Here is a 14,003-nt window from a genome sequence, read left to right on the forward strand (position 1 = left end):
AGGGTAGGTACGTATATAATCAAGGATATTAAACAGTTCGAACAGTGGATTAATTTTACTTAATAACGATAAATCATTGGTTATACTAATTACCCTAAATAGTCAGACCACTACATGAATCTTCAAGCCAAATGATTACAAACGAGATTAGAGAACAATACACTGAATGAATCTATCTTAAGTAGTCATTAGTTTCTGTACTGTCTATATATATATGTTTTTCTTTGTTTTGCTTAATTAATTCCAAAGAAGAAAAATGGAGATAACTCGATCCAATATCTAAAAATTATTGTCAACAAATATACTGGTGAAAGTGAAACATAATAATAGGTTTATTCTTGGGACACAGTGGGGACGCTCTTTAGGCACTCACCAAGCAAGGCCCATCCAGTCAATTTTTTTTTGTTTATCTTGCTTTTTATTTTTCAACGAATATATTTTTTCAGTCTTTTGTCTTTATTATCTTTTTTTTTTCATACGATAATATAATTATTTTATCTAGATATAAAAACTATTGCCATGTATTCGCCCAAAATTTTGAAACGGCACCAAAAATTTGATAGCTCTTTGTACCACCAGATAGATTGTTGAATGACACTCAATAAACATAAGTTCTAATTCTTGTTTTTTATTCTATTTTTTTTTGTTTGGCAAGATTACAAATCCTAGGTTAAACTCATTCAAAATTAGATGAGAAATTAGGTAATTAAAGTCAACCAAATCGATACAGCACGTTTTTCCTCATCCTCAGTAAAGGTAGTTTTACAGTTTTTATTTAGAGCTGACAAAGTTTAATGTTACTGGTCAAGTTAAGGTTTTTAATTGCATTTCTAATTTGGTTTTAGTAATTGCTCTACGTACGTCGGCTTATAGCTTCTCCTTCAGACACGTGCGTATATTATCAATACACTAATCCTCTACTAAACTAGTATCAACAAAATTAGATTGTTTTGTAAGACTATTCTTTTGCCACAAAAACGTTTTCTTTAATCACGTGAAAGGTGCCGGTTATGTCGTTCGCGGTGTTTTTTTTTTGCTTTTTCAATCCTTTGATCTACTAGCTAATATTAGACATAGTCAAATGTATTTCTTAAATTGAGGAAAAATATAAAACCAGATCGAATATTAAGAATATTCATCTACAACTGATTTTTTCCAATTTGTATAAAAATAGCGTTTCTAAAAACCACCTACTTTTCGCCGCATTTCAGTTTCTTTGTGTGCATATTGACATGTTCAATGAGATTTTCTGATCTAGTTTAATAATCTGAAAAGGAAAAAAAAAAAGAAAAAATCTGAAATATTTTCTTAAATTTTGACTTTTTTAATATCTTAGTTGTAATAGATTTGATTTATCTTAAAACACTGATCACACACGTCTTAAGAGTTCCGTACCAATATGGCTAAAATTAATACTTTAGTTAAATCATTAGACACAAGAAAGCATGGAGTTGAAATATAAAAAACGAAAACAACATAGAGTGTTCTCATCCTCATTTGAAACAACACGTAGTTTGAACACCACTCAAATCCTAAAACAGCAGCATGTTTGTTCAACGAAATGGACAAATCAGAAAAGTAAACGTGCAAAATCTCTCTACACATGTTCTATTAGATTATGTCCTTCCTATAATGTCAGGTGGCAGACACATGACGCAGACTCTGACGCTTTTTTAACAAAACCATTAGAAAAAAAAAAAAAGTCTCCACGAAATTTCCTACAAGAATCTTTATAACCCAAATTAAAAAAAAAAAACAAATATACACTCTTAAAATCTATTTAATAATTACAAATGATAAAATTGAGTCGACGTCAAAACCTTCTTTGTAGGCGAAGCATCTGGACCGGTAAGAGACTCTCTCATCGATAATAACCACATAATTAAATCAAGAACTCTCTCTCTCTCTCTCTCTCTTCTCCAAGATCTCTTGCGTTGCTCTTTTTTCTTCTACTTGATCTTCCTATATATGGAGAGGCACTATAAGGGTACTTACTATTACGATACTGTACGGATCCATCCTTCAAGCTAGTAAGATTATATATCCAAACGACGTATCTTTTATCTTATACGGCAAGTTACCTCACCTAGGGTTTCGGAGAATCCTATCAACAACGGAGTAAAACTTTGTTGCAATCTTCTGTATCAGAAAGACTTAGATGTTCCGGTTCCCAGTGAGTCTAGGCGGTTCACGTGACGAAGGCCGTCACGATCAGATCACACCATTGGATGAGCATCGTGTGGTGGTTGATGAGGTTGACTTCTTCTCCGAGAAGAGAGCTAGGGTTTCACGTGAGAACATCAACGACGCTGAAGACGACGAAGAAGCCGATAAGGTTCACGTCAAAATGGAGAATTCACGAGTTGAAGAGAACGATCGTTCCAGAGATGTCAATGTAAGAGTATAGTTTTATCGATATGAAATGATTAATTTTTTTTTGTTGAAATTTGTTTCTTTGGTTGGTGAGATGTGAATGCTCATAACAAACAGTAGCATTTTCTTCTTTCTTTCTAAAACAGTTGATTTTATTATTTTTACATATAACATGTAAATCAACTGAATTTGGTTTATGAATTAATTTATATTTTATAAAATATATATAGATCGGGCTGAATCTTCTGACTGCGAATACGGGAAGCGATGAATCAACGGTGGATGATGGACTATCAATGGATATGGAAGATAAACGTGCAAAGATTGAGGTACTTGTTAATAACACAAATAATCCCATACTATTACATATATTTTTATTCAGCTTTTAACTCCACTCAATTAATGATTTTAATGAGAGATTTTTTGTATATGGTGTTGGGTCAGAGAACAATAAGCTTTTTTTTTTGTGTGAAAATTTTAAAAATTTAAATGAGATATTTGGTTTATCTTAAGAGCAAAGTACATACGGAGATTAATCTAAAATTTGGAAATTTGTCTTTTTTTATAATATTAATAGTATCGACATATATGTTTTTGGTTGTTATAATGAAGAATGCACAACTACAAGAGGAGGTGAATAAGATGAAGATAGAGAATCAAAGGCTAAGAGATATGTTGAGCCAAGCGACGAACAACTTCAATGCCTTACAAAATCAACTTGTTGGCGTCATGAGGCAACAAGAACAACGTAACTCCTCCCAAGATCATCTCCTGGTAATTTTACATTTACCTTTATCACTTAAACTTATCAAAATTTTAATTCTCTAGTAAATACATATATTGTTTATGGGTTAATACATGTTGGTAAATATATATATATATATATATATATATATATTTATATCTTCCAAAACGTATTAGTTAATTTCTCTATGTTTTTAGCACATTAGTACATGAATAATGTTTGTATTGTTGATCAATGGTGATTTTCTTAGTGTTTGATTGAAAAGTATTCTTACCAAAAATTCTTACCAAAAATTTGGTTTTTGCTAGTGCAAGTAGATAGATCTTAGTTCACACTTAAAAACGCTCAGCGTCATCATCATCATTCCATTCATCAAATCTCATAAAAGAAGAGGATAGCAAGCAACGACGTCGTCGTTCCATTCATCAAATCTCTCTCTCCCTTCTCTCTAACTTTTTTCCTTATCGTCGTTGCTTTGCCTCTCCGGATTGCCCTTCCGGCACCGGAGAGGGCTCGTCTCCCTTCTTTTTGTTGCTTGTTGGAGATCTTTCCTCAACGTTTCCTCTCCAGAGATGGTAGCAGTCCTCCGTCCGTTTCTGGGCTCTGGTTTGGTGGTTCCGGTTTAGATCTGGCGTGTGGCTGCGGCGAGGTATTTGTGGGTGGTCGTTGGAGGTTCTAGCGGTTCGTGTGTGTGAGGTAGCACCGTTCTTGCGGGTTTCTTCGGCGGATCTGGGTAGAGTGTCTCGCCAAGCGTCGTTCTTTCCGGTGATTGTTGGCTTTGTTGAGTGTTGGGGATCTGGGCTTTCCTCCTTTGGGTAAGCCTCAGGGATCGGTCTCTGGTCGTGTATGCCGTCAGATTCGCAGATCTCCCCTTCTCCAGTCGGTCGCTTGCTTGTTTTTCTGGTTCTGGTTTCGTCAGGTGAGTAGATCTCTGGGTTGCGCTTAATTGTAGGTCTTGGGGGTGCAAAGAAAGGCAGATGTGAGCAAGGTTGTGTATCCGGCAGCGGTGGGTAGGTTTCCTCCATCGATGCAGCTGTGGCGGTGTTGAATCATTGGAGGGTCGAGTAGAACCAGTCTAGGGATTACTTTTGGTAGAAGACGCCATTAGTTCCCTTTGGTGTTCTCTCACGGCTCAAACTTCCAATGGCCGCTACGGTTTGCGGCGGAAGTCGGTGGTAGGATTGGTTGGTTTTGCTGCTTGCTTGGGGTTAACAGTAGATCCTTTTGGGTCTTAGATGGCAGTTGCGGAGGTTCGATCTTGAGAGTTTAGCTTGAGCAACTTTGGTCTCTTTGATTGCCGCTTCTGTTTCCTCCGGCCAAATTGTTTGCTCCTTGCTCGGAAATAACAAGCATCTACAGATCTGGAAGTGGGGGTTAGCTCTGAGTATGGCTTGGTTGCTAGGCATGGGACCGCCATCGTAGAGCCTGTTGTCGGTGGTTTGGACAGATCGGGAGTTTTGTTCTAGGTCAGGTGAATCTCGGAAGTGGAACCGGCGTCGGATTTTGAATGCTTCTGGCAATGTCTACACTTCACGGTCTCTACCGCAAAGGAGTCGAACTCGCATTCGCCGGATTTACTGTTCAAGCCATTGCCTCAGGTCTTCAGCAGGAGCAGATCCCAATTTTGGTGATGGGCCTAGATGTTTTGTTATTTCCATTTTGGATCTGCTTTTTTTCTTTGTATTTTCTCAAGGCCTGGCCCAATTTTTAAATTGGGATGACCCATTAATAAAATTGGTAGTTAAAAAAAAAAAAAAAAAAAAAAAAAAAAAAAAAAATGTATTCTTACCAACTCTACATATTTTGGTCGTTTTGACGGCTGTAAAATTCGATGTTAGTTGGCCCTTACGTAGCGTAACGTGGGCATATGAGACCTAAATATTAAAATACGATTTTCTCAAGATGCTTTCGATACAAAATCAACCCCAAAGACGAAATTCATTTCTAAAAATAGCTGATGATATACTCTTCTGAAGCTTATCATTCTTATTAACAAATTAAATTGTAAAACTCATCAGCTTTTTTCTTTTTAATTTTCTCAGCTAACCATTTGTTATTAAGAATGCAAAAGACTAATATGCATTTATATATATCCAGTATTAAGGTTTAAGCTTTCTTTAACTTATTTAGGCTACGGAAGGCAAAGCAGAAGGAAGGAACCGGCAGGAACTGCAAACCATGGTGCCAAGGCAGTTCATGGACCTCGGACCGTCTTCTGGTGCGGCGGAGCATGAGGCCGAAGTGTCATCTGAAGAAAGGACAATGATTCATTCGGCTTCTCCTCCTTCGCTTCTAGAAAGCTCCAATCTCCGAGAGAATGGAAAGAGGTTGCTTGGGAGAGAAGAAAGCCCCGAGGAATCCGAGTCTAACGCTTGGGGAAACCCTAACAAAGTTCCCAAACATAACTCATCATCTAGCAACAACAATAACAACGGAAATGGAAATGTTATTGATCAGTCGGCTGCAGAAGCCACCATGCAAAAAGCCCGTGTCTCAGTTCGCGCCAGATCTGAAGCACCGATGGTAATCTCCCTCTAGTGGTAGCTAGCTAGGCATAAGTTCGTATTCGACCGTAACTTGATGATAAAATATTAACGTTGTTAATATCTTATATAGATAAGCGACGGATGTCAATGGAGAAAGTACGGACAAAAAATGGCTAAAGGAAACCCGTGTCCGCGAGCTTATTATCGCTGCACAATGGCCGGTGCCTGTCCTGTTCGTAAGCAAGTACGTATGCTTTTACATTTTATGTCGGCAACAACAACAAACATACAAAAATATAAGATCAAACCATTAGTTGCCTTTGAAAAAAACGAAGCCTTAACCAATGATGTCTTCACAGGTGCAACGTTGCGCAGAAGACAGATCTATTCTCATAACCACCTATGAAGGAAACCATAACCATCCACTCCCTCCAGCCGCAATGGCCATGGCCTCAACAACCACCGCAGCCGCAAGCATGCTCCTCTCAGGCTCAATGTCAAGCCAAGACGGTTTAATGAACCCAACAAACCTCCTAGCTCGAGCCATCTTACCTTGCTCCTCAAGCATGGCCACAATCTCAGCCTCCGCACCATTCCCAACCATCACATTGGACCTCACCAATTCACCCAACGGCAACACTCCCAATATGACCACTAATAACCCGTTGATGCAGTTCGCTCAACGACCCGGTTTCAACCCGGCAGTTTTGCCTCAAGTGGTCGGTCAAGCTTTGTACTACAACCAACAACAGTCCAAGTTTTCTGGTTTACAGTTACCGGCTCAGCCGCTGCAGATCCCGGCAACTTCCTCGGTGTCCGAGAGCGTTAGTGCCGCCAGTGCAGCGATTGCCTCTGATCCAAACTTTGCAGCGGCTCTAGCAGCAGCAATTACGTCCATTATGAACGGTTCCAGTCATCAGAACAATAACACCAATAATAATAATGTGGCTACGAGCAACGGTGACAATAGGCAATAAGAGTTTTCATTTTGATGATCGAGTTTATTTTTTCGTACTTTGTTTTGAGTTTTGGATGTGTAATTATACTTTCTTTCTTTTTAGTTTTTTCGTGAACAACAAGGGTCTTAAGAACATGCTTTTTTTTCCTGTTCTTCATGTAAGATCAACCTCTCTTAAAAAGATATTTTTTTAAAAAATAAAGTATAAAGTCGCATAAATTAAAGGTAATATTAAATTATTACATGTAAGAATGCTTTTTTGAAAAAAAATATAAATTATTATATTTGTGGTCATTATTTTAAAACTATTACATAATGAATTGGTTACAAAACTCAAGATCTAGGAAACGATTTTGCGAAAGCATTTTGTTTGGCTACTTACCAAAGCTGGCTTTTGATGCAACCGCAATATATAAACTTGGAAGACCATCAATATAATCTTTATATGTTAGATCTTTTAACCCGAGATAGAATCAGTCTACCACCTTTCGTATCAGAATATGGACTCACCTCTTCAATATTGCGGATTGACGAGGAAACCAAAGATTACTTAGTTATAGGAATGGTTGACGAAGAAGATGCGGTTTCTTTCAAGAAAGGAGATAACTCGTGGAAACAGATTCCTCAGTTGTCAGGCATCGAAGAGTGTTTTAGCATGGTATACAAAGATCACAAGCTTCATTGCCTCAACTATGATAAACTCAAGATTTTTGATTTCTCTGGAGATATTCCAGTGAAAGTTTTCAAAATCAGTGTACGTGAATGCGTACAATGATTGTTGAGAGGTCCTGGAAGAATGCCTCAAAATATTCCTTTGACGCGTATGCATACGAAATTATTATAAAAAAAACGATGCAACTCTTCAGTATTTGTTTTTCAATCTCCAGTACCATCCAACCAATGAAGCAAACGTCATACAACCTTTAGGTCCACAAGAGACTTATAAATCAAATTTGATTTCTACGATTTTATGTTATATGCCATATAAAAAAAGTTGGCTTGTAAATTGCGCAATACTGAATTTACCTATTGTAAGAAATAATTTGGAAGAAGAGAGAAGAAAATGACCATTGAGTTAGAGACTGTACTATATACTGACTTCGTCCGGGGTTTAAGTTGTTCTTAATCCACATATACTTACCATCAGCCTTTATTTGAAATTTATATCATCTCATATATATTACTTTCACACATACAAAAGAAAAGAGACACACAAGTCCAACATTATATGTTTATAGAGAATTAAACAAAAAGCATTGAAAATAGAAAACAGAGTCTAGATCACACTAGTTATGTACTTCTTTGGAATTTGATAAAAACCATCGGGCATTGGATGATCGAATGGATGAACAAACAGGTAAATGTGGTCTTTGAACCTCGTTTGTATCCAGATTGAAGATAAATATATCTTTTTCACTCCAATCACGTTGATGATCAGAACGGTAGCCACTGAAATATATTGAGTTTCTCTTAATTCCCTCAGTGGCGCTGGCAAGCACGGTGATGCGTTGATCCAAAATTATTGCCTCGTCTCCCAAACAAGTAAGCTTCTCCCATTCGGTATTTGAAGAATTCATTTTGTAAATGCGGAAATACCAAACATCAGAATCACTTCTAATAATGCTCCTAACTCTGAGGGGTTCTCCAGTTAGCGTGACTACAAGATGTTCTTTTTTCATATCCCAGACATCACCAGGCTCAAGACGACGTGGCAGTCCCTTAGCCCAAACATCATAGTTAACTTTCGTTTTAAAGATTTTCCGCGGAACATCTCTTGAAAAATCCAAGACTTTGACATCACGAGAGTCGCTATACAAATAGATCTTATTATCTTTGTGTACCATATCATAGATTAGCATGTCATGACTCCATAAACTAGCATGTTTCCAAAGATTATCTCCTTTTCTAGAATAAACCAGATATTGTCTTGAGTAACGGAGATACCATGTAACCACATAATCTTTGGTGTTTTCGTCTATCCATAATGAAGGGTAGTAAATATCGATGTGATTATCAGGATCTCCAAAATATTCGCCATCAAGTTTTATATGAAACATATCATCTATGGTTCTTTCAATCTTTATCCTACCAAACTGAGACTCTACCGAGGGAAGATCAATCTTCTCGCGTGTGAGTAGATTCATAATGTAGAGATTATATCGAAGATCTCGCATAAAGAGCCAACTACCACAAATAGCCAAACAATGACTATTTGCAAAGTTATCACCGAGATCTTGAATTCTTTGCAACTTCTCTTTATCTTGAGGATTAAACAATAAACAATAATCTTTACCTTTTTCTGGAAATAGAATCAGCCAAGGGGTTTGACTGTTTGGTGATGATTTTCTTGAAGCATTTGGCAGAGATGGACATGCTGATTCAGCTAGTTCTGCAAACCCAAGACATTTGAATACCTTGTTCAGGAGATTTAGAGAAAGTTTAGACCAGCCTGATCCATTTGACATTGGAGAAGGAGCATTCATCCGACGGTCTTTGAGTGTGTTCACTACAAAGAAATTGCTCACATAATTTTTCAGTCAAAAGTGATTCTTCTCTATTAAAAGCCAGAGAATCTTCATCTATTTAAATAACCAAAATAAACATTAAAAAGAAAGCCCACCCTACTCCAATCTAAAAAGTGACACGAATCTCACAATAACAAGTTTTTAGAACAAATGGATTCATTTCCATAAGAGACAGACAAATTGGATAGGTGGGATATCCTTGTTTTTTTTTTTTTTTTTTTTTTTTTTTTTTTTTTTTTTTTTTTTTAATTACTTTAGCACTTGATAGGTTTTTCCCCTAACAAAAAGTCAAAACTAGTTAAAGAGATTAAAAATGTTTGACCAATGACCCGGTTCGTAATTGACGATTTTTGGTCGAACCGTTATAATAAGAATACATTGCTAACTTCCAAAAATTATGATTCACTATAAACTAGAATTTAAGTTCTTAAGGTTAAATAAAAAAATTAACATCATACTAATATGAATAATACATTTTCTATTTTGAACAACACTAATATCATTTTCATAACAAAATTGTGGGGGCAACAACATTGTGCTTTCATATAGTATGGTTTTTCAAAATGCTTAAATCTCCTTATCTCTCAGCTACCCACCAAATTCTTCAGGTATATGATGCTTGACTTGTACATAATTAATTAAACTTAGACATTTTTCAATTCTAAAGATCAAATCATTTTAACAAAAAATGATTATAGACCAAGTAACCACAATTTAGAATTACTATTAGCAAAATATGAGAATTTAAAGATCAATGTACTTTGACGATGAGATTTATTATGTCCATTACATTACTGATCTTGTTCCATTACATTAATTAGTGATCTTCTTCATATTATCATCGATATGTATCAGAAATAGTCATAATTAAACACTTAGTTTTAGTGAGAATCTAAGCCGACTTAGCAAAGCCAATCTTCACCGTTGGCTCAGTAGTAAAGTCATACACCGTATGAACGGCACGCATGAAGGGCATCCCAAGTGTCCTACAATCAAACGGCCTCAAGCAGTTAAAAACAATTCTTCTTAAAAACCAAGAAAAATTAGTAAGATTATGACATAATGAAAAACTTACCAGTAAATATCATTTGTCTCCACGAATCTACTTGTGCACTTATTTTTTGTCACCCGATAAATATACTGAAAAAAAAAATGAAAAAAAGAAGTAAGAAAAAGAGAAACTAAACGAATCGGAAAAACAAAAACCGTCAAATAAGACTTACATCACGACTACTGACTGAGAAACTACTCCCACCTATTGTAAAGGTTACATCAGGCAGCCTCTTAACATTTGAGCAATTTGGTGCTGCTCCGATTCTCCTATTAATTTCCTTGATCAAAGCCTATATATGACAATAACATAAACAAAACTTAACAAGTACTAATCATGCATGCAACAATTAATCTAAAGGCTATTTGTCTCTTACCGCTGGACCATGAATGTTTGAATTCCCCGAGTCAACAAAAACTTGGCACCCTCTTGAGCAAACACTCGTGTCTTGTGAGCCGACTAATATGTTGTTCATTTGGAAGAAGTATTTCTCCCCGGTCGCGGTTACATAGATATGTTGTCCCTTGAAACGTGATCGGTCTATCCCTCCGAACGTTATCTCCCCTTCGGCTTTAAAGAGAGAAGGTCTCCCAAGCCAGATGGAAAATATTTTTTTCTCAACCCTGCCTTGCGTTTTTATTGACTCCCAAACAGAAAGAGTTCTTGTCGCAGAATCTTGAGGGTTCCCAAGTCCCAATATACCATCAAAGGGAGCTTTCAGAAGTGGATCATCACCAGTCCTGGTAGCAAGAGCCTCTGTGAAGCACTGATTTGTTATTGTAATGCCACCAACATTGATAGTGTCACTGCTTAGAATACCTCTTAGAGAACCTGTCCCGTATTCGAGGGTTACATTTCTTCCTGTTGTACACATAAATATTTTTCTATTACATATAGCCAACTTTTGTTCAAGTCCAACGTTTCAGTGAAATTAAAGAATATTATTACTACCAAAGAAATTCCAAAAAAAAAACAAATTGGTTTGGCAAATTATCAATCAACTTGATGATGGGAAACTGGAAATGGATTTAAACTAATGGTTATTTTTTAAAACAGACTAAAAAAAAAGCAGATTTGAGAATTTACCAATTGGTTTATAAGAACTTGATTTGCTCGAAACGTAAAGGTTATGCTTGCTGCCCATTGACTTGGTAGATGGTACCCAAAGATTGATACTTCCAGTATCAAACACCACTTTGAAACGCTGACTTGGAGTACCAACTTTTATTTCTCCAATATAGATATTATCATTGATATTGCTCAACCGCACTCCATTGATGTCGAATGAAGAATAGTTCATCGTCAAACCGACTCTGATTATACCTTGCACTAGGAAATGAAATAAGATAAGTATACAGAAGTGTATGGATAAATATAGCTTTAAGGATCTAAATACACTAACCTGCAAGAGATTGGAGGAGGAGGGAGAGATAGACCGGTGCAATAAGAAGTCTTTTAAGTTTTAGGCTATTCATCATCTCTCTTTTGTTTTTCATGATTTAGTTTCTTTTGATTTCTGCTCTCTGTTCAACTCAATGCATTATATTATTTATATAGAACTAGTTGAAAGGAGCGATCACAACTTTTTAAGAAAAATCTACTTAAAGGAGGTGTATTCACCCACCTTGTTATTTTAGAAAATTTAATTAAGGGTATTAGTAATTAAATTCACTTTTTTAATTGGTTTATTCAACTTATGATTTTAAAAAATCTTAATAAATCCTATGTTAATCAACTTGATATTATATAAAATCATTTAATATAATAACTCAGAATCTCTTGTAATTGAATCAACAATATATAAAACTTACTTTAAATCTACAGATTATTGAAAATAGCAAAACTTTTTTAAGAAAAAGAAAAAGCTACTCATAGTTGAAAAATGTGACTGAAAAAATCATACCCATGAAGCTGGAGTTTTGATAGATTTGAAAGAAAAACAAAAAAGTGTCAGGAAACATTTGCAGCAAGAAAACATACCCAGCAAGCTGGAGTTTTGAAAGATTTGAATGAAAACTGTATACTATTCAATATATCATTCCCAACAAGAAACAAACTGTAAGAATACATATTAGATAAATAGATTAATATTAAACTAATACGAATAATACCATATACTTGTATCATTGTATGTATTACCTAACTAAATAGTGGGAGCAATAGCATTGTGTTTCCATCATCAAATCAAACTACGAAACAAAAAAAAACTGATAAATGGAATTCAATATAAACCTATCATAGGTAATAGAACTATTTGGTACTTTTGTAAAAAGTGTGATATCAAAGGTCATTTGGTAATTGGAGTTGGAAAAGTGATTCCAAATAAACCTATCATATAATAAGTGACTATTCTCTATTATTACGTTTACATATTACTTGCGAGTTAGTATATATATATATACTAGAAAGTTGCCCACGCGATGCGTGGGTTATATATGAAATATTAATTTGAATTAAAAATTGAAAACTACATTAAGATATGTAGTTTATGAGTAACTGTTAATATAAAACATATTTGTGTACATTATAAACAATAAAAGTAAATAAAATATATATTTGAAAAATATGAAATCGAATGAGATCAAAACAAAGTGATACAAATTAGCACATACATAATATAGTAGGCAATTGTAAATTGATGTTAATTTTTTGTGTGTACATTGTTAATATTAAAAGTAAACAAAAGTCATATTTCACGTACGATATATGATTTTTTTAGACCTTACTTAGAAAAAAAAATTCAATTTAGAAAATATTTCACCTGAGATATAAGAGCTTTTGATCTATAATTATGTAAACAATAAAAAGATAAAGCAAAAGCCAAATCAACAGATGAAGATTATTTGAAAAAAAAAAGAGTTTTGATATTTTTCATTCTAATTGATTAGAAAAGAAGCTCACATATCCGTAGATGAGATCCTTTTTTATATATTAAAAATTATTTTATGTAGAATTTGTTCAAGAATAAAATTAATACTGAAACGATTTAAGAACAAACATAAAGATTGACATAACTATAAAAGCTAAAGAAATGAATTTATATTAAAAAGGCATCACATGTTTACATCAACATTAACAAAGAAGATGAACGAATATATCGGTCTATTATATGTACATGACAACAATCATGAAATGCTCTTAAGTAATCGAATTTATGTTCGGTCTCTCTAGGAAAATCTAACTTGGGTTAGATATTTATATTGTTATGAAAAGAAAGACTATTATTTAGAACAAATGATTAAATATGATATTAGTGTAGAGCATAGATTGGATATGATATTAGTGTATAACTCATACCTTATTAAATATTATAATTTAATAGAATTTTAGTGAAGTTCATTAATTCATAAAATGTAATAAAAATGTAATAAGATTTAAATAAAATGTAAAAAGTTATGTAAAATAGATGTTTTAATTATGTGATTGTAAATCATATATATATATATATAATATGAAATTTTATTATAAAATAATCTGATTTTTTTTGGCAAAAGAACTTTAGGTATTAAAAATTGGATTCATAAGTAGATGTCAAGTTATATTTATAGGAAAATAACTTTAGTTATATCTTTTGCTTTACACAAATGAATTTTGGATCCCAATTAATAATTTTACTCAAAATAATTTTTTCATAATAATTTTATTTTAATTGTTACCTAATTATATGATTATTTGGAAATAAGATTAACATAAATGTTTAGTTAGAAATAAAAATGAAAATCATATATATAAAAGTAAGGTTTCACTCTCTCCTTATTGGTGGAAAAATATTTAAGGCTTTATATTTTTTTTAAAATAAATAATTAAATGTTTATGACAATCATTCAATACAAAATTTAATTACACTATAAGTTATAATCAAATG

The 14,003-nt window shown here is 34.2% G+C and overlaps 3 protein-coding genes across 3 annotated transcripts; 1 reads left to right on the forward strand and 2 right to left on the reverse strand.

Annotated features, from left to right (window-relative positions):
• The first annotated feature begins 1,727 nt into the window (after positions 1 to 1,727).
• On the forward strand, positions 1,728 to 6,764 carry LOC17879572 (probable WRKY transcription factor 31). Its single transcript, XM_023778106.1, has 6 exons — positions 1,728 to 2,395; positions 2,604 to 2,702; positions 2,986 to 3,147; positions 5,249 to 5,641; positions 5,735 to 5,848; positions 5,964 to 6,764. Exons 1-6 carry the CDS (start codon positions 2,159 to 2,161, stop codon positions 6,579 to 6,581), a joined length of 1,623 nt encoding a protein of 540 aa, XP_023633874.1. The 5' UTR covers positions 1,728 to 2,158; the 3' UTR covers positions 6,582 to 6,764.
• A 975-nt stretch (positions 6,765 to 7,739) lies between these two features.
• On the reverse strand, positions 7,740 to 9,052 carry LOC17879519 (probable F-box protein At4g22060). The gene has a single exon (XM_006285588.2). It carries the CDS (start codon positions 9,043 to 9,045, stop codon positions 7,849 to 7,851), a length of 1,197 nt encoding a protein of 398 aa, XP_006285650.1. The 5' UTR covers positions 9,046 to 9,052; the 3' UTR covers positions 7,740 to 7,848.
• A 778-nt stretch (positions 9,053 to 9,830) lies between these two features.
• Positions 9,831 to 11,658, reverse strand: LOC17878773 (aspartic proteinase oryzasin-1). Its single transcript, XM_006284862.2, has 6 exons — positions 11,541 to 11,658; positions 11,225 to 11,467; positions 10,515 to 10,999; positions 10,311 to 10,430; positions 10,163 to 10,227; positions 9,831 to 10,073 (listed from the first exon to the last, which is right to left on the reverse strand). The coding sequence occupies exons 1-6, from the start codon at positions 11,632 to 11,634 to the stop codon at positions 9,980 to 9,982; spliced, it is 1,101 nt and encodes a 366-aa protein (XP_006284924.2). The 5' UTR covers positions 11,635 to 11,658; the 3' UTR covers positions 9,831 to 9,979.
• Between the last annotated feature and the right edge of the window lie 2,345 nt (positions 11,659 to 14,003).

This window comes from Capsella rubella, unplaced genomic scaffold (genome assembly GCF_000375325.1).
Source record: "Capsella rubella cultivar Monte Gargano unplaced genomic scaffold, Caprub1_0 scaffold_7, whole genome shotgun sequence".
Taxonomy (NCBI): Eukaryota; Viridiplantae; Streptophyta; class Magnoliopsida; order Brassicales; family Brassicaceae; genus Capsella; species Capsella rubella.

Bases quoted from the DNA above. Each gene is read 5' to 3' on its own strand.
- LOC17878773 (XM_006284862.2), bottom strand. From the start codon at position 11,634: ATGAAAAACAAAAGAGAGATGATGAATAGCCTAAAACTTAAAAGACTT. The intron at 11,468-11,540 runs GTTAGTGTATTT...TTCATTTCCTAG, and splicing joins CCTCCTCCAATCTCTTGCAG to TGCAAGGTATAATCAGAGTC. The intron at 11,000-11,224 runs GTAAATTCTCAA...TGTGTACAACAG, and splicing joins AAGTTCTTATAAACCAATTG to GAAGAAATGTAACCCTCGAA.
- LOC17879572 (XM_023778106.1), top strand. From the start codon at position 2,159: ATGTTCCGGTTCCCAGTGAGTCTAGGCGGTTCACGTGACGAAGGCCGT. The intron at 2,396-2,603 runs GTAAGAGTATAG...AAATATATATAG, and splicing joins ATCGTTCCAGAGATGTCAAT to ATCGGGCTGAATCTTCTGAC. The intron at 3,148-5,248 runs GTAATTTTACAT...TAACTTATTTAG, and splicing joins CCTCCCAAGATCATCTCCTG to GCTACGGAAGGCAAAGCAGA.
- LOC17879519 (XM_006285588.2), bottom strand. From the start codon at position 9,045: ATGAATGCTCCTTCTCCAATGTCAAATGGATCAGGCTGGTCTAAACTT.